Genomic DNA, 20,841 nt, shown 5'->3' with positions numbered 1-20,841 from the left:
ACCCACTCCGTGGCTAGTTTAGCCCACCTCTGTGGGTGCATACGTCTTACATGGCCTGCCCTGTCCCACTTTAGCCTGGCGGTTTTGACCCCAACGTCGACGATGCCCGTTAATATTATCTTATAAAAATAAAAAGATAAATTTGAATATCGTTGAGTTTCATTATGTAAAATAGAACTCAAAAGCAATATAGCTAGACTCTCCTTATCGACCAAATTGATTCCGCTCGAGTGTCAAATCGTTTCAGTCGCATCCAATTGTGAAGGTATGTTTAATACTTAAAATCATCACCAATAAAATCGATCATATGGTCTTTGTAGATTTAATCGAGAATCATGAAAAATCGTTTGTAATTTGCATTGTCACAATATTATAATTGCTTTTAGACATGTGTCAGGCTACCCTTCTATGGAGGGTAGAGGTAAGGAGAACAATCTCTTATGGAAAAACCATCTAAAGTGTCCAGCTGGCAGCTGTAAAGAATAGTTCTATTTGTATCCGGTGGCGCTAGGGTAGCACAAAGATGTGACATGAACTTCGACGTTATTGACGGAGTGAAGTGCGCTGTCAGTGATTTGAAATATTTTATCAAGGTAAAAAAAATGTTGTGGCGCCACCTATTTAGTTGGAAGGTCAGATGGCAGTCGCTTTCGTAAAAACTAATGCCTACGTCAATTCTGGGGATTAGTTATCAAGCGGACCCCAGGCTCCCATGAGCCGTGGCAAAATGCCGGGCCAACGCGAGGAAGAAGACCTGTGTAATTTACACATTATTAAAACGCGACGAGAACCGATGTCGCGACGCGTCGAGTGTTTGTAGTGTGATTCTGGTCATAGAAATTAATACCTACAATCTGATTCAATGAACATACGGCGCATTTCGTTGGGTCACGTCGCGTTTTCATAATGTGTCTGAGCCATTACGATGTCCGCCAAACTTGCCATATTAGGCGCATGGCGTCAGCGAACCAAGGCTTTAATCGAAATCCGTTCAGTTCTATGGTTTAATTAAAAAAAACCGCCGTCAAACGCCGGTAATTAGCGCGCGCTAAGTCGCCGCTAGGCCCTCGTTTAAATTTTAATTACACCCCGTGAGTGGCTGGAAACGTTAGGCTTGTTATATCCAGGCGTAGCGATAACTCCATTCGGAGTTGAATTATTATACCACGCGCGTCGAATGAAGGTCTCGATGATAGTTCATTCTAATATGGAGTAGCTGTCAGGTAACATGTTATTAGGCATTTTTTGGGAGTTCAGCACATTAATTTATTTGGAATTGAAACTTAAGTCATAAAACATGGTTGAAATTTAAAATAAACAAAGTATATTTCTTGAATGAGTTTTTAAATGTAAAAACCCTGTGAGTGGTTGGAAACGTTGTGCTTGTTACTTACGGTCTTTCCAAATACATAAGAGGTTTATAGTTCGTGTCATCCAAGATGACGCGTAGATTTGTCAAATCTCACCTTTAATAACATGACATTATGAGTCAAGGCATGCATCAATAACTGTCCGACCGTTGAAACCATTGACCGAGGTTAAACTTCTGCAAAATCTTAACATTTTACTCTAAAACCAAGACTTGCTAAACAAAAAGACGAAACAAAACAGCATTAGGGCAGAGAAACAAAGAGTTCAAGACACTGTCATTCCTCAAGAGAAAAACTAGCGAATGGCGAGATGAAATATCCGGTGGCTTCGCTGGGAGGGGGTAAGCCGAGGGGGGCGATCAGAGCGGCCAGTTAAGTAGGTGTCGGGAGAGATGGGACACCGTTGTAAATTATGTCGATAGTTTTGACGTGACAAAGTACTTTGTCGATTAGGTTGTCCTCCTAAACTTTATAACTAAATTTGTGAGGTGTGAACTAAGTGAGTGATATTTTGAATCTTAATAATTGTTTAATATAATAACCTTTAAATTGGAAAAAATCTGGTTTTGTAAATTGGTTGTTTAAGACTTTGTGTGCTATATCAGTTTATAGGATAATATTGACCACAGTAGGCTTAAAAAAGCGGCCAAGTGCGAGTCGGACTCGCCCATGAAGGGTTCCGTACCATTTATGACGTATTAAAAAAACTACTTACTAGATCTCGTTCAAACCAATTTTCGGTGGAAGTTTACATGGTAAATATCATATATTTTTTTTAGATTTTTCAGTCTGTTATTTTAGAAGTTACAGGGGGGGGACACACTTTTTTTCACTTTGGAAGTGTCTCTCGCGCAAACTATTCAGTTTAGAAAAAAAATGATATTAGGAACCTAAATATCATTTTTGAAGACCTATCCCTAGATACCCCACACGTATGGGTCTGATGAAAAAATTTTTTTTTTTTTAATTTTACAACGTATTAAAAAAAACTACTTACTAGATCTCGTTCAAAACAATTTTCGGTGGAAGTTTCCATGGCAATGTATATATCATATATTTTTTTTTGATTTTTCATTCTGTTATTTTAGAAGTTACGGGGGGGGGGGGCACACATTTTTCCACTTTGGAAGTGTCTCTCGCGCAAACTATTCAGTTTAGAAAAAAAATGATATTAGAAACCTCAATATCATTTTTAAAGACCTATCCATAGATACCCCACACGTATGGGTTTGATGAAAAAAGATTTTTTGAGTTTCAGTTCTAAGTATGGGGAACCCCCAAAATTTATTGTTTTTTTTTCTATTTTTATGTAAACATCTTAATGCGGTTTATAGAATACATCTACTTACCAAGTTTGAACAGTATAGCTCTTATAGTTTCGGAAAAAAGTGGCTGTGACATAATCGGACAGACAGACGGACATGACGAATCTATAAGGGTTCTGTTTTTTGCCATTTGGCTACGGAACCCTAAAAAGGGCAAAAAGCATCGAAATGATTTTACCTGATGTGTTTAGCTATTACCCTGATGCTTTAAATGTACATATCCCTAGAGCACGTGCAAGACTTGCTTGCCACAACGTGAGTACCAGTGGTAACAGTTAAGTAATTATCTAAACCTACCCTCTTGTGTGTATTTTTTATAATATCTCAGATCCGTTTGACAACTTGTGATGTCCAAATGAAACATAATCTGCTCTTGACTCTGCGCTCCTGCATCGAAGTTTCCGTGAATTCCATGCGAGGGACGTCAAACGTCCAGCTGACAGCATAGAAGCGCTGTAAATATCGATATCGACAGTAATTCAGTTAGTTCAGTATCGGTAGCGGGTGCCTGCGAGCGACGAATGAATGCATTTTAATGCGTCTGTAATTAACATGTCTTTGCCGAATTTCCTATTTCGACCTTGGTTCGTCAACCGTCACTCAAATGCATCGAAGTATCAGCGAAAGACGTCACACACATCGTCCAGCAGACTCTATGAAAGCGCTAAGTGAATATCGATATCGATAATCCAGTCAGCACAGCGCATCGGTAGCGGCGGGCGCCGGCGGGCGACGAGATAACGCATTAGCACGTCGCATGATTGTATCACCGCGCCGCCTAGCGCCTACTGCGGCGAACATAGCTTCACGGCACTGCCTACTTAGGCGCGTCATTATCGGCCTATATTACAGTGCGTTAAATTGCAGGATATGGGCGTAATTTTTACACGTGAGAAGGAAACATTGATATCTTGGTCAAGTTATGTAGGCTATTAAAGTTAACACCTAATTTGCACTTAGAATCACGATCTCTTTCGATCCTAACACAATAGTCTCAGTCTCCAAAATTTAATAATTTATTTATTTAAACTTTATTGCACACATAAATAAAAATGTACAAATGGCGAACTTAATGCCAAAAGGCATTTTCTACCAGTCAACCATTGGGTCAAACAGAGACATTTGTGTATGCTGGTGTAGGAAGAAATAAATAAATATTATAGGACATTATTACACAAATTGACTTAGTCCCACAGTAAGCTCAATAAGGCTCGTGTTGAGGGTACTTAGACAACGATATATATAATATATAATTAGTTAAATACATAGAAAACACCCATGACTCAGGAACAAATATCCATGCTCATCACACCAACAAATGCCCTTACCAGGATTTGAATCCGGGACCATCAGCTTCGTAGGCAGGGTCACTACCCACTAGGCCAAAGCGGTCGTCAAAAAATAATAACAAATAAGAAGGAAAAAAGTAAACGTGAAGTCAAACAATATTAAAATTATATAAATAGTTAAATACTACTACTTATGATGTATAAAAGATAAACTAAGTAATATAATATATATGGGGATATTTTTTTCTTGGTAAGTATGGAAAGTGATAGTAGAAATAATATGAAACTTACCAATTGTAACACAAAAGTTTAGGCAACTTTAAATATTAATTCCTGTATGGCGAAACTGTGAAAATAATTTTCATCAATTATACGCCTAGTCTTGAAAAACTCAGTGGATCGTGGTACAGACTGTTTGATTTTTGATGTCCTTATAATCTCGTGAAAATTAGCTGGAAATAGAAGGACCAAACCTTGTGATGAATGCGACCATGAAATGTCGTCTTCAGGAGCCCGTTTAATGAATGTTTCAAACTTGTTAAAGGTTTATACCTTTAACAAGTTTGAAACAAGCGGAAGCCTCTTTCTAACAAAGAAGTAAAAATAGATATTATATGAGACGTACCCTTAGTCTTCTTGTCTTAGGAATTTTCTAATTACATGCTTTCGTACCGTGTTCCGTTTTGATAAGAAAACCATGAGCCTGCCGCTGAATGTCCGATCCTTCGAAATTCTTTATTCGGTAACCTACTTATTAACTTAAATTTTGTGCATTGATTAAGTGTCGAAACTGGAAAACCTTTGCTTTGTTTCCAGGCAGAGTTAACCCTTTTCCAGGCCGCACCAATCTACAAGGTTTTCCCAAAAAATCCAAATATATTCCAATTAATCCAGCTTTGATGATTAATTTAAAGACAAGTAAAATTTCCTGAAAGTGTAATCTAATTTAAATCTTAAATTGGAATGATAAAGTTGAAATTCTAATGGCGCATATGTGGTCGATAAATCGTACTATGACTCGAAAAGGGATAACCCTTTGACGCCATAGACGTCAACAGTCTGAATATTAAACTTAATTTCAATTTTCAACAAGGTTCTCGATACGCGCCGCACACAATAGGCATGCCGTTCAAAGGGTTACAAGTGGAAAACAATTACTGTAAACATGCTAGCGATTGGGATTGTCAGCTTAGTTTTCAGTGCTGATTTTCTAACCTAGAGGAACTCGGGGTTCTATCCCGTAAGGCAATAATTCCATAAACCTATTTCTGTATTATCCATTGAAGTACATTTAGCTATGTCGGACAGAATGTGTCGCACCTCGCACACACTGCACTTCCAACGCATTGCACTGCATTGCTCTTAACGCATTGTGTTTTGTGAACTAATTACACTGTTGCCTGCTTTTTCACACCGTGACTTTGGTTCCTAGAAATATTCGCTATGTGCACGATTGTCACGCAACCTAGCATCCGCAAATCTAGGGGAAAACGTCAATTCACTACATCTTATATAAAACTACCACAAAACTAATAAGGGTTCCGTTTTTTGCCATTTGGCTACGGAACCCTAAAAACTACTACGCTGGCTAGTCCGTTTGAGTTATAACAACACAATGTATGGTGGGGTTGTCTCTCTTTCATGGGTCTACAAAAAAGTCCGTGATGTTGAATGTCTATCTTTTAAGTATAACTTACTATACCCATTCTTAACTTCTAGAAAATGATCATAATATGTGGCATTTGCAAAGCTATTTATACGGATACTGTATTAATAATTATCAATACGTTAGTTATATTAAGCATTTCATATACATTACAATGGTCCCTTACACCATTCAATGTAATTCGGATAGGGATACGCGGCCGGCAGCCCCGTTTCTCGCCGAGATTTGTATAGTGCTTTTCTTGCAATGAAATAATAATAAAGAAAATAGGATGATGATGATGATGATGATTGTTTCATGTCCTAATGGGATAGGTTATTCAATGCGTAGGGTATTGAAGGGAAACAAAAATGTGATTATTTTAGCACTACGACGCACGCCATTACGCTTCTTTTATTTTTTTATTTCTTTTTTTTCCTTTTTTGTGTTTGTTATTATTACTTAGGGGTTGTTAAATAGGGAACGAAAATTTGATTATTTTTGCGCTACGACGCACGGTTTAGGAAATACAGCCCAATAAATATTTCTGCACGACTGAAAAAAATTACTAAAGGGCTGTATCTCCTAAACCGTGCGGCGTAGCGCAAACACAATCAAATTTTCGTTCCCCTGTAGGAAAGCCTAAAATAATACTTAGCAAATACAGAAATGAAAAAAAAAACACAAAAAAAAGAAAAAAAAGTATAATGTCAGAATTTTGTTTATAGGTTTTTTATGGTTAAATGCCAAGAGGCGCCGTAATTTGACGTTTAAAAACAAAAAGTTTTCTTACAGGCCTAGGTGTGTAAAGCTGTATGAAATTCCTTTACATATCATCTTCACTCATCGCACCTGATATGCAGTATTTCCGGACCTAATTTGAAGTAAGCCATGTCAACATTTCATTGCAAATTTGAGAAAATGAATAAGTTTCAGGAGTAATCGTAAATTAAAGCTTTATTTCGAGCTATATAACTTGTACGAAATGTTAAAGACGCTATCCTTGGTTAGTTCAATTTTCACCACCGCATGCACTGCGATCTGCGATTGCTTTAACTACCCCCACCATGCATTTCACTCGTAGCTAATACGTGATCAACCCCGTAGCCCCGTGAGCGTTAAGCGTCTTACTTTATTGTCGTAAACTTATATGAATGCCCGAAGGTTAATTATTGCAACCGCGAGCGTCTGTCTTTGACGATCAAAGTGTTAAAACAATATTCTTAAACTCCTGGCTGAAATTATCCTGAAATAGTCTGCGACACCAACACGGACAGTTACCGCTTACAGTCAAATTACAACTACAATTACTATAACAGCTTCCTCGCTCCTACAAACTCATTATCTCCTGGTACAATATGTAATGGCTACGACGGTTTTACGACGAAGCAATGTGGCTGCGCACTCAAGCGTGTAAAGCCACCACTGCGTGAGTCTGCTGCTTTGGTATGTGCGGATGAAATGGTCTGATGTGCACAGGGTCGGTTGGAACAAACGACGTCACTTGTACGGCCATATTGTTTGATTGAATGAAACCGATAATGACACTTGGTGCACCTTACCCAGGCTAAAATCATCAGATATTTTTTCAGACAGTATAGGTTTGATGGTAAATGAAAGTTTAAATGGAACCTTCCTTCCTTCCTTCTACATTTTGCTTCGCTTTCTACTTCTATATTTATCTGATTAAATACAGTAACATGAATTGCATCCGATACTTGCAGTATCAGTCAGAGTGGATGGTTGGTTGTCATTCTTCTCAACTACTGATCTTGTGCATCTTGGCCAATAGCGGTTGGAGGAAATAATATGAGCAGTAAATGTATTCATAAAAAACCATCCACCACTATGTAATAATGTAATCAGTATAACTTGAACTAACACCACGTATATATGTTTCGAATTTAGAGATCAGTATACGCTGTACAGTTTGTGTATGTTACAAGTATCGGTAGTTTTGTAAATAACTTAACAGATAAGATAACGAATTTCGGCACTTTTTACAACACTCGCCAGAGATTAATAGTTTCATCTCCTTCTCTCATCGTTAAAGACACTGGCTACTTCCGCGTGGAAGTAGGATAGCACGCATTTTCACACTAACAGCAAACTACCACACAACGTATGAATTCCTAGTAATTAAAAGAAAATGTTTTACGAAAAACGCGTATCCTGCACGGTTGTTTCTCGCGTCTGGCAATCTCCCACAGGCAATCGAATAACGGCAAGGTGACCACTTCGTTACCAGGTTATCATAAATATAAAAGCAGTTCTTATTGATATTGATCAAGGAGTTTGTTCATTGGTCCCTTTCGTTGATCGCAAGCGTAAAACATCTTCAAGAATCTTTGTCATACTATTTTTGGTAGGCTTACGCTTAAAACTTTCACAACAAAATTAATGCATTTGCGTGATGTCCCTATAATTAACAAGTTAGTTACACTTTTGTTTCTCTTTGGTTCAGTTCAGATATGGAAGGGAATCAATTTTCGCTAAAAGTTGTTATAACAATCATTTTCTTAATTTACTGAAATAAAGGTGATGTTTAAATGGAGTCTCTATTGTTTTCGTTTTAAGTCGTAATGTTTGTCCGCATTTTTGTTAGTTTTCTCAGAAAAGCGTAACTTTTCAGGATTGCTATAAAACAAACCTAACCTATCTATAGGATAACCTAAAGAAATTCCTGAAAAGTTAACGGTTTCAGAATTATGACTAATGATAATCTGACTATCTACACTAATTATGTCAAATTATTATTTTTAATAATTATGTCAAAAGGGATCCGGTTTAATATACTTGTTTCAAAAAAAAACAGGCAATTTAGCATGTTAAGTCTCTCACTTCAGAAAACCCATTTAAGTAGATAAGAGATAAAACATAAGAGCTACTTGTAGATCTTCTAGTCTAAAACCTTGCCTTGAGGAACGCTTACGTTTCTTTCCAAGATGTATTCGCGCCACCCGTTACAAACTCCTGCGCTCCTGGTACACTGCGCACATTTCGCGCAAGCGTGCTGCCGCTTCCTTGGCGTGCGCGCGCGCTGAACGCGCATGATGCGCGCGCAGCATCTGTCAGGTTTACTAGTTAACATGATTCGAGCTTCGAGCCTATCTCGTTGCAATACGGTTCAATATTGGACAGTTGGGTATCTGTTTCGACGATATTAGTATTTGGTGTCTAAAGCGCATAAGAACCTGTTTTAAATTGCGCTTTCCTATAGGGACCGTGCGCGTTGGAGGGTCTGCCATCTTTTTTTTTTTTTTTTCTTTTTTTTTTTTTTTTTTTTTTTTTTTTTTCTGAATCTTTTGGCCTGAATCGGAACAATAAACATGTAACATGTATCAATGTGTATTCAAAACGTGCATTTCATTAATTTCAGTGATTGTACACTTTTGTTTGTGTTTGTCATTCATTCACCGTTACTTCTGTTTTACTCATTTCCTCAAAGGTTAACTGGAAGAGATCCCATACAGGGATAAGTTCGCATTTGTTGTATTTAATTTACTCTGTAACTGTGTTTTTCGTGTTTTATTTCTATGTACAATAAAGTATATACATACATACATACATACATACATATTTACACGTCACGTGTTTTCTTGTGCATAGTAGGTTCTGCCATCCTGTGGGCTACATTGGAACAATAAACATCACATTTACGCCTCGCGCCAAAAATCTGACGGCTCCTGTGCTGCCTCCTATAAGGTAGGGTGGCCTAAGAGCGGATGTGCCACAAGACCGGATACATACAATTTTGCACGAAAGAAGCGATATTTTTCGCGGCTGGCAACATAGTTTTGGCCACCATTTTGTTCTGCCCCTCCCTTCATACCGCGAACGGCGTTGCTAAAGACAGGTCGCGTGTAGCGGAGCTGACAAAAAAATTGCCATTTTTAGTAAATTTTTGGCGATCCGGTCTTCAATCCAAAAGTTTGTTGCAAAATTATGGTGAGTATTTATCATTTTATTGCTTTTTAAGTAGAATTCTGTGTAGAATTAGAAAGTGCTCTCCAGGATTGTATACTTGGTTTACGCCTAGGACGTCTGTAAACAAAGATCCGGACTTTTCTCCCATTGCCAAAGTACGGACTAAAATAGTCCGATCTTAAATCACTAAAAAAAATGCAGTGGTTCTCAAAATTTTCAAATAGCGCTGGAACACTAAACCTGTCAGGCAGCCATTTTTACTTCCATCATTTATCTGCATGGGTTCTGAATTAGGTATATAGTGTAATTATATTTATCTATGAGTTTAGTTCAGTTCAGCCCTATTTTAGCACATACCAACTATTACGTCCGGTCTTAAATCTCTATCTTCCGAATGCTACATTGCTACCCGACGCTGACTGAGTAAAGTTTGAGAAACTCAATTTTGCTCATATTATGCTTGGGAGGGAAGATCGGACTAAAAATGCCAAAAAAATAATAATTACCTGTGTTTGCCACACCAAGCAAAATTACAGGACGATTTTGTGGTATGTTGTTTTCGATTTAAGACCGGATATTTTCCTTTTGTGCACTCTAATGCCACAGCTTCAAGGGTGAAATTAAGCAGTAGTCCGAACTTTGGCTTCGCCAGGTTTTTTTGAAAAGTAGTCAAGAAAACTATTCTGTCACTTTGAAGGCGTGTCTCGTATAATCTACAGCGTGTATCGAATTAAACGAAAAGTGACCAGATTATTTGTTTTATTGCTAATAATTTCCTCTAGCAGTCCATTTGTAAAATAGTTATAGGAAATGATAAAAGCAATGTTTTTTATCATGGTCCGAACTCGACGAAAAAGCGTCCGATCTTAGGCGACCCTACCTTAGTTCATGCACGCTCCCTATTTCCTTCAGAGTACTTCAGAGTTTTCTTGTGTCACATCATGAGTCATGGTCATGACATCTGTGAAATAGGATTTATTGGTTCAAATTAACCACTGTGGTGGCGCTATTGCGCGTGTTGGGCGCGAAGAGCATATAATCACTACGTTTTAGTTGGGCGAACGGTATGTGGGCCTAGAGAGCTTGTATAGCTTGAAGGTTGACTTTACAAGAGATCTGATAAATTTTTGACAATGCAAAAGCCTTACGGTCTCGTCTTGGCAACATTTTATATGAAAATGTTTTTTTAATGGAATTTCACTTATTTTTGTAAGTTTCTTATGATTATCTTCCATCCACTAATTTAAAGGGTTGGGGCATTGACATATATTGCCCGTAAGACCCGTCCTTAGATATATATCAATGGGTTGGGGTCATTTGCTATTAAAAATCCTGAAATACGTATCTGGGGGCATCTAACAGTTTTGAATGATTCACGGTTAGTTTCACTAGACTTAAATTGAGCGGGATATGGATCGTGATTACCTGTTATATTGTTTTTGAGCTCCCGATATTTCGACGCAGTTACATGCATCTTGTTCAGTTTTACTTTTTTATTTATTAATTATTTTATAATCCACATTACAGCCGAACATTTAAAAAATTACATACTAAGTAGTTACTCTAGTTCACATTAATAACATGATCATACCATAAGCACATAACTTCACATAGCGAAATCAGATTGCACCTAAGAACGCGCATCCGCGCGAGATCCTTATTCAAGTCAGCCTAGTTCTAGTTGCCGTAACACAATAGCGTCGCGTTATCTCGCAAGTGCGAGCATTATCGCGGCGCCCGGCCGGCGATCGGGCCGATTGTTTTGCGGGCAATTAGCGTCCCGGCCCGGCCCGGCCGTCCCGTCCCGCACGTGCGGCCGTCCCGTCCCGCACGTGCGGCCCGTGCCGCGCGGGCCAGTACGCCGCGCGTGTTCCTCGCGAGCGGTCCTCCGGCCATTGATCCGGCCCGCCCGCGCGGCGAACAACACGTTCATCATAGCCCGGTACTTTTGCGTTCCCCGGAAAATCAAGGAAAAGTTTTCCCGGACACCTGTTGGTATGTTTGAGGAGTTTGCGTGATTTTTACTAAGTTGGGGATTTTAGAAAAGCTTATCGGAATTTATTGACACTGGTACCTAAGTTATTTAAAGGTAGGATTTTTCGTTACAAAAAAAAATGTACTTAATTAGATAAATTTTCTTAGTAAGGAAATTAGACGATACGTAGGATGAAAAGCGAGCAAATAGAAACTGCCGTCGTCACTAAAACTTTTCTCCCATCGAGGGTCCTTTTAGGTCGGCGCGAATTTCGTACTCAAAAGTTACCGTCCGCAAAGTTGAACGCACGCGACGCAACTTGGAGAGTTCTCAACTTCGCTCACAACATCCGCGATCCCGGGAGGTTTAGGCAAAAGTTCCGCGGGAACAAAAGAGTGCCGGGCCCGAACAATAAAAGTGAATCCTTGTTTCCAGGACTAATTAAAAATAACTACTTACTGAAATGTTCACGGACTAAGTGCGAGTCAAACAAAATGGCTGCTGCCATGATTGCTGATCGAGGACTTCGTAAAAAATTGACACAGGAAGCTATTCCTGTAAAAACTCCTAAAAAGCCGTCAAAGCGCAAATCGACCGCTAGCGGCTCCAGAAATGACAAAAAGAACGAGCAAAATAACAACAAACGCCCGAAAATTCAAACCGGAGACCCTAAACTGGATTTATTTTCGACTTATCAACCTTGGGTCATCCAAACTTATGGGGATTTGGCAAAAACCAAGACTATAACTCTCAAAAAGTACGCCAGGATCCTTCGTACGCTTCGCGGGGAGGAGTGTAACAGTTCGGACAGTTCAAAGTTTCGTTTTTGGGTGAAAGCGAAGGGTTTCCACGTGGGGAAGCCGCCGGGGTACGAGGCGAAGCCGGCCGACGGCATCGTGTGCCGCTACAGCGTGCAGGACGCGGAGGGCTGCGCAAAGAACCCCGAGGGGAAGGAGATCTACACCGGCTCACAGAACGACCCGCCGCTTTACATCCCTACGCCACCATTAAAGGTTAGTCAATTATTATTGTTTGTTATTGTGTGATTGTTTTTTTTTTCTTTATATTTTAGGCCTTTTAAATGCTTGCGGACTACAGAAGTCCGTAATGATTTACGCCCGTTGCTCTGTTTGTCTCCTGTATATTTATTATTGCTTATTAATGTTAATTTCACGGCGACTCAGGTTGCGAAATACCTTAAAAATAATTAATAGTTTAAAAAAACACTAGAAAAACACACTATTATAAATGTGAAACCTGTACCCCTAGTGTAATTAAATTCGATTTCCAAACGTGACGTACGCGTTTGCGTTTAGTCTCATTTTGTATTGGATTTCGAAAGAGCGCGCCAAGCGGGACGTTTTGGAACCTCAAAATCCTATACAAAATGAGACTTAACGCAAACGCGTTCGTCACGTTATGATGTCGATCAAAGTTACACTAGGGGTACTGATCGTGTTCAAAGTCCATTACGTGACCTTTCTCACAAGTGGAAACACGACTATGATACGATATTCCATCATGAAGTTCCAGTTCATATCTTCCGGCTCCATCATCAGATCAGTTCGACAGTACCATATTATTATATTATCATCAGAACTACATACAGCTGCCAATTTTCATGACGCTACGATCCTTGGAAGATGGTTACATTAGTTCCTTAGATTCCAGTACATAGTTAGTTAGTGTACAGGTCGACCTAATAAAAGCGTGTTAATTAGGAACTAATAAAGGCTGAGGAACTTGTATGGTCGGAATACATCCTGGAATATTATGGAGAACCGTCGGACAAGGCTGAAATTTCTCATGAATGTTTACTGTTAAATGTTTCTCGAAGGTCCGGGACATTCCCAAGAGCTTATAATAGATAGACAGAGAAAACAAGTCGGGAACTAACTACTTTTTTGCTTCAGCGCAAAAAGTAAAAGTCAGTTAAATCTGGACGCTAATGATCCCACCCCAACACAATGAATCGCAATCGAAAATCGATGTTTTGGTGGATACTTCATGTTGTTAAGTACGGTCCTGAACCCCATATTTTATTGCTACATTACCTGTTTTTGTGGTCCGTTTTCAAAGGGTAGGAGGCAGGAGAGCAGGAGTTTTCTTTTAGAACTTATCTAATTGAATTAGTCCCTTCAGCGGCAGTTGCTTTGGGTAGGTATCTATAACATGTTACATGAATAATACCTGCCTTGACAGACCACTTGATTATTTAACACAACTATAAAACTACCCAACTAAGTATTTGGTAATATAATTAAATGACTAAATGGCCAAATGTCAATTTTAAGAAAAAAATTAAAAATTCACCAATCCAGGCGAGACTTGTACTCGCGACTCCGGGATACAGCCTGTGATATTTTTGCCCAATCTCTGTCCTCAAAACAAAATTAATTCAAGGCATTTTAGGTTTTTCTTAGTTAAATTAATCTTAAAAGTCTCAAAACTAACTTGTTTCTTCTGAGATTAAGTCAAAAGCGCACACTTGTATAGAATTGTAAGTACCAACTACCGCATGAATCAGAAACAGGTGATTTCTGACACATAATCACCAAGCACACATAAATGTACAACAGATAGCTAGCTTACCTCTTTATCATTTGCTTTAGTGACGACAAGGCAAACACATTTGAGGCGAATGTTTTCATATATACGTCAGTCTTAGTTACGACCCATTCTCTGGTCCACGTCTCTGAGAATTTTATCATCAAATTTTAATTGTGCGTGTACAAAATTGATAAAAATATTCTTAAGGTGGTATTGAAACGCTTTATTTTTCTGTTAAAGTGGTAATCAAAATATCCTGGTGACTCAAATGACATTGTCGGGAATTTTGTAGGTGTTCCATGCCAGTTCACAATTTTATTTCGAATGAAAATGGCACACACCAATATGCGTTTTTAAGGCGCCCCAAAAATAATGAGCCTTTTAAAATTCTTGCGTTTGTCTGTACTTGGCGGCGCCGGCGTCTTGTTGTTACCATGGCTTGATGACATTTTCACACACGCACACCTTACAGAGATCAAAGAACAGGTGATGTGTGCCACCCCGGCACCAGGCGCGCATGACGCCCGCGGAGCTCCCACATCATCATCATTAGGCGGCTCGTTTATCATCGAGCGCGATTAGATGCCACCGCTCGGACGCCTGCGGCTTGTACCTCGAGTACCTCGACGTCAATATGACTACACACGCTTTATTACAACGTAATAAGGCTCAAATTTGTAAAGATACCTTAGAACGTGTGATACCAGTATGCTTGTATATGGCTAACTAAGATAGGGGCTTAGCCTTCATTGGTTCAATCAAATTGATTTGACAGAGAGCACTTGCAGCGGCAGCGTTTGAGCAAATGTTTTCAATCCATTTATTTTACATTTGTTTCCTTGAATAAAATTCCCTTTATAAATAGGTACTAAGATATTTACTGTTAACATAGTTAAATAATGATAAATAAGTATAAAGATATTCTAGAGAATGTATTTAGAGTCGTAGGTAATTAAACGTGTAGTTCTGCTTTCATCGGATATTCAGTTCCAAATTTTAAATAGCCTGCGCTTCGTGTAATCTTGAAACATTAAAAACATCGGTGCCGGTTTTCATTCGATCAAAATTGGGGTTTGACAAATTGTATATTAAATTCAAATGATAGTCTTATATTCTTTTAGGTTTATTAAAAATATAGCAGGCCTAGATCGTTATCAGGTATGAATAACTTTTGAGCACCATTATGTCCATTATACAAAAGGACGCCCTTTCAAGCTCTCCACAAAACGTATCACTTGCCCGATACCCGTATCATGTCATTTTCAGCCATACAAGTGGAGTATAAGTTATTCGTGGCCTCTGCCGGCGGCTGCGCGCCGGGTGTTCGAACGTGCCAGGCGGGCCGCCGCGCTCGCCTCATTTATTATTACTGGCCGCCTCTCATGTTTATTAACCTAACTCACCTGAACCTGCCTGAACTCTGTCTTAACTGCTATCAGCTAAAACTCTACGAAACTGGGAAGCACCTACTGGAGAAACTGTGTGATAAATGAATTGTAAACTGCACCAACAAGCTTCTTAAATATTTGATGACTGGTTTATCCCAACTAGAACAACATGCTAGTTTAAAATAAACTACCGAATTCTTGCAATATCAAAATGTGCCTTTACGAGTATTTTAGAAATAATAAAATAATCCACACCAAAAGCTTAGTCGAATACAGATCAAATCGTTATATACCACGACAGGCTTTGTTGGGTTGGCTTTAAAACTAGTTGCAATACTTGCAATGTCTTTCTCGGACAGTAGCTGTTCCAAATTTTTCTGTGTTACTCGAAGTATTGTCATGTTGTGCCAATAAGATCTGTTGAACTAGGTGTCATAATGTAAAAAGCACCAACTGACCTGTCAAACTTCTTTGCCCTTACACCTCAAGATTCTCGGTTTATAACAAGGTACTACGAAGAATACCTACTGAAATAGATATTGGATACTTTTTGCACCAGTAATTCCAAAAGGAAATCTGCTATAATAATTGACCCAAGAAGTATAAATTGTGTCACTGTAGCTAACAATTCTAAGACATTTTGTCGTTTTTGGGATGACTTATTTTTGGCACAATGAGTCGACCCCATAAATTGAATATATATTACATACTACAAATTGGCTTGCAGTGAACATAAAACCTGCTGATCCATTTCATCTGGAAGCTATGAAAACAAAAACAATTGAAAAAAAAAACTGAGACACGTTAGTCCGCGATAGAGATACTTTTTATCTGCACTCTGCAAACTTTTTGCCATCCAAAAGAATAATATAATATAATATAGTAATATAATATTGGAGAATCTAAAAAGCGGCCTAGTGTCTTCAAGTGTGTTGTCAAGGTTAGTGTCTTGATACAAACGATCCACCTAATACAGACAAATTAGCACATATTATCGGCAGTTAGGTTCATCGTTCCTAAGCACTTTCGATTACTTTTTCTATGGAGTAAATATTGTTTAGTCATGTAATCATCATAGCGTTACGATTATACACGATTACAGCAATAATCATTGGTTTCAGAGAGGATTTTCGGTACTTTGAATAACTGTTACAGTGAGTTAGGCTGCGTTGCTGGTTTCTGAAATTTTAAACAAACGCTTTCATCCATGCAAACCTGGACTAAGGAAAAACGACCAGCTAGGACAATGGCAGCCGTGAGTGCAGACTGCGGCCTGCCGATGTGTGGACGATAAGCTCGATCGATTACTACACCACTCTTGTCCGCTCGTCGCCTGAGTTGCTCGAACTCTGCTCACATCATGCCGCCTTAGTAATTTATATCGAATGTATCGATGATTTCTGTATTGATTGCGCACGATTCTCGATAGTTGTTTAGTCATGGAAATCGATGATTTTTATGCAGTGTGATATGCAATTTTGTCATGATTAATTTTGATTGAGAATTTCCAATATACCGATTCTTCCATATTCATAACTTCATAATTTCTGATTTAATGATGTTAAAGTTTCTGACTATTTTGCATTGCATTTCATTTACACGAGTAAAATCAATTAATGCATGTGAGATGCTCTTTGAGTTTTATTGGCGATCCAAATGGTGACGTTGGATCGATCAGCGCTTTCCGTTCCGAGATGCTCCGAGTTCAAAATGGAGAGTGGAACGTACGCGTACTTAAATTTTCAAAATCATACAATTAACTGTGAATATTTTGAATCAATACGTACAACTTCCTATAAAAATCCTGTATGTAGCCTTACCACGAGTTTGTCATTGACATGACACTGACATAATCGCTAGCGTGTGCGCGGCGTGCATAATAACTTACTTTCCATGCATCTCGCTCGTACTGTCATATTAGTGTGAGAGAGGTGTATAGAAAGTAAGGTAGTAGCCGTACCTTAAGAGGTGGCTCCTAAAATTAGTGCGTTAAGGACAACTGCAGCTTAGGCGAAAAATCTCGACATTTTCTTCCTCGTAAACTCAACCAATCGTAACGAAATTTTGGGAACGGAATGAGAAAGAAATATATCTGTGCCTGACTGTTTTGATTTTTTGCATTTATTGTAGATTTTGTGTATTACTAGACGTTTACGGCACATTTATTTTGAAGCAATCTAGTTCATATAAACGAAACAATAATAAAACGTACAGACACAGATACTGGTAATATTGAATTCATATAAAAATATTATTTCATCTAGGGCCAAAATCTAGACAGGAAAATGTCGAGAACATTTGTATGAAAAAAAGAACCGTTAATATTTCCTCTTAAGAATGCCTTTTTTATATGCACGAGACATATCCTTATTGAACGTCACTGTGTGCACTGTGCAGCCGTTCCTTAAATACTAGACATTAATAACGCGTGAATTGCGCTGTGTTAAAATACTCGATCCCTTAAACCCCTTCGCTAAAATTAGAAGCGTTCTGCGGCAAAAATATGGAGTCACCCGGATGCAGCCGCAGCCGTGGCAATTAAATTATTCCGCGTCATCTGAGACGTGTGCATTACTGAACCGCTTGCACAGGTCGGGCGAAGCTGTTGGCTTAGCATTAAATGGGGGAAAATTGCTAAGGAAAAAATATTCGGGTTCGACGCTGTTTGTGTTGGAAGCTGGATTTGCCGTAGTAGGAAATCGGGTTTTGTTTTCTGAGAATATTCTTGTGCACTCATATTTTATTTTACCAGTATATTAACTAATAGGTAGAGCTTTTGTTTTCTGATGGTCATTTTAATTAATTAATTCTTAATCTTCTCAAATGCAAAGATCAGACCGTGAATACCGTGATCTTGAAGGTCATCAGTCATCATACCACGATTTTTTTAGTTATGATGATACTGATCTGTCAGTATCAAAAGTGACATTTCTTCAACCAAGAACGTCACTTTTGACGTTCGTCATAAACATGCTTAAAACTAGTTCGCCAGCCATTACACCGTCCGTGCCCAAACCTCGATCGGACAATCTAGTCTCTCCAGAACTTTATAATCCCACATCATTTCGTTTTGATGCCATTTAATGTAAGTTCTCAAAACCTTTTACCCTTTTACATTCATGCAAATTTACATAAGTAAAAATACGTCATAAACATAATGCTTAAATTAAAACAGGTTCGCCAGCCATTACACCGTCCGTGCTCAAACCTCGATTGGACAATCTGGTCACTCCAGAACTTTATAATCCCAGATCTGCAGCGGCCATTGTAAAAATTACGCCATAAATTCGGCCCGGGCCGCTCCCGGCGAGCGGTCGGCGCGGGCCGGTCGTAAATTATGGCGCTAGCTGGTGCGGAGTGGCGCGGAGGCATGGCGGGCGAGGCGACCGCGACATCACAAAGGCGCGGCGAAAAAATATAGATAAGCCCGTGTAGGGTAGGGACGCACGCACGGTTGTTAGGGGTTTGCGGTCGCTTTAATGAAGGGCGCTATGATATCGGGTCGTAGACGCTACACGCGTGATGGAGATCTACTGAATACGTGAACGTATCATTAAGAGTGTATGTGGAGCTAGGTTTGTGTTGTACGCTTCAAAGATTTTCGATCAACTTTTTGAAGGAATAAAATAAACATTTGTCCTGTAGCATTTTTCTTACTGGAAAGTACGCTGATAGATGTCAATTCTATAAAATTTTGCGATATTTGGAATGTATAAATTGTATGCAGATAACAGCTATCAGCGTACCCTTCCAGTTCGAAAAATACTATAAACTTTTTGAAAAATTATAATTACTTATCTACTTATGTGAAAATATTTAAAGTAATGCGTACATAAAATGTTATATAGGTAACTTGAAATATATTTTAACTGGTAACATTACTAGGTACAAATTCTGTCAAAGTAGGATAGTAAAATTTTGATTATGAAAAAAAAATAGTCTCTATAACCCTTAGCGAATAAATCAAAAGTTACATTGAGGTTTGGCCGGGCCGGCCGCAGACTGCGTGGGTTTGAAATCGTTCTTAATAATCTACGATCATTACGAGTATTTACTGTGCCGATGATATTACAATTTGAATTTTGTGAATAATATTTGATTATAACTAGTGTACCTAGAGTAAATTTCAGTAAGTAAAGGCTGGGAAAGTACTAGAGAGGTTCTTTCCAGATAAAGAAAAACAAGTTGGCAAAGAAAAGTTTCAGTAAAAGGTCTAAAGTTATTTGCCGACTGTTCTCTTGAGGTTTTACAAACATCAAGGTAATCCTAGCCCTTGAATGTACGTTGTACCCTCATAAATTTAAATATACTCGGTAGCCCGGTCAGTCGTTAGTACTCATTAGGGTCCCACCTGGTTTAAAAACACAAAAGCGGACAAAAAAAACAGAAACCGCATTCGCATTGCAGGCGTTGGGCTGGCGGTAGAGTACCGGGCTCACAGCAGAGCGGTGGAGATAAGTAATTCCGTGCCGGGCCTCGGGGGGGCGGGAGTGGGAGTGGGGCGGCGGGGGGTAAATGCCCGCGCGGCGGGTAATTGGTTCGCGCCGCCCGAGGCGAGCCCGTAGTATCGCGCTTTAGCGACGGCGCCCTCCGGTGTCGGCGCGAATAGAACACAACTGGAGACTTCAACATTATTATTTTATTTATTTTGTTTCGGATTGAAAAGTATGGATGTAGATAGTATTTAAAATTCAAATGATGATGACATCAATGACAAACAATGAAAGTTTCAACACATAATACACCACGAACACAATGTTACATGAAGAAATGTCGTTATTTCTGAGTGAATATAAAAATTTTCTGAGTGAATATAAAAATATATAATGTCTATCCACAATTGGGATCTTCGTAAGCCAAAACAAGTCCATAAAAAACCAAGAACTTGAACCATAATAGATACATACTCAAACTGATTAAAATGTTGAGCACTTTAGTGCTTTAGTTTTCTCGATTTATCGAAGAAAAACAAAAATCGTCCATAATGTTAGGAAGGGAAGTTTGAATCAAGTTGTATTTTTAGTTAGGTTGCATTTCATTTGTTCTTGTGAAACTTACTTTGTTTTCATGAAACTTGAAAATTAATTAAAACAGGGTGTGCGGGGCGAGGCTATTCTAAATGTGCATTTAGAATGGCAAGAATATTTAAGAAGTATGATTTATAAATTAAAATCATATTCTTCATATTCCTATGACTCAGAACAAAACGAGAGATTTATTTTAAAAACATAATAACTGTAAAAGACGTTTTATGTATTTCTCAACCTTTACGATATTTCTCCCAGACAATATAAATAAAACAAAACTTTATTTTATACACACGAAACTTGACTACTGTAATGCTCACGCCATAACATACAAAAAAAAACCGC

The 20,841-nt window shown here is 38.7% G+C and overlaps 1 protein-coding gene across 4 annotated transcripts in view; it reads left to right on the top strand.

The window, feature by feature from the left end:
- Positions 1–11,415: 11,415 nt before the first annotated feature.
- The window catches only part of LOC133530240 (nucleolar protein 4), a 186,941-nt gene continuing 177,515 nt past the window's right edge, over positions 11,416–20,841 (top strand). Inside the window, exons 1-2 of one of the 4 annotated variants that reach the window (XM_061868116.1) lie at positions 11,416–11,551; positions 11,967–12,544. In XM_061868116.1, coding sequence (XP_061724100.1) covers positions 12,026–12,544 — 519 coding nt within the window. In that variant the 5' untranslated portion in view covers positions 11,416–11,551; positions 11,967–12,025. Of the gene's footprint in view, positions 11,552–11,773; positions 12,545–20,841 lie in introns of those variants that run through there. The other 3 variants (XM_061868114.1, XM_061868113.1, XM_061868115.1) reach the window with 3 other exon arrangements.

The sequence above is a fragment of the Cydia pomonella genome, chromosome 22, assembly GCF_033807575.1.
Source record: "Cydia pomonella isolate Wapato2018A chromosome 22, ilCydPomo1, whole genome shotgun sequence".
Taxonomy (NCBI): Eukaryota; Metazoa; Arthropoda; class Insecta; order Lepidoptera; family Tortricidae; genus Cydia; species Cydia pomonella.
This window is presented reverse-complemented; position numbering and strand designations above follow the sequence as displayed.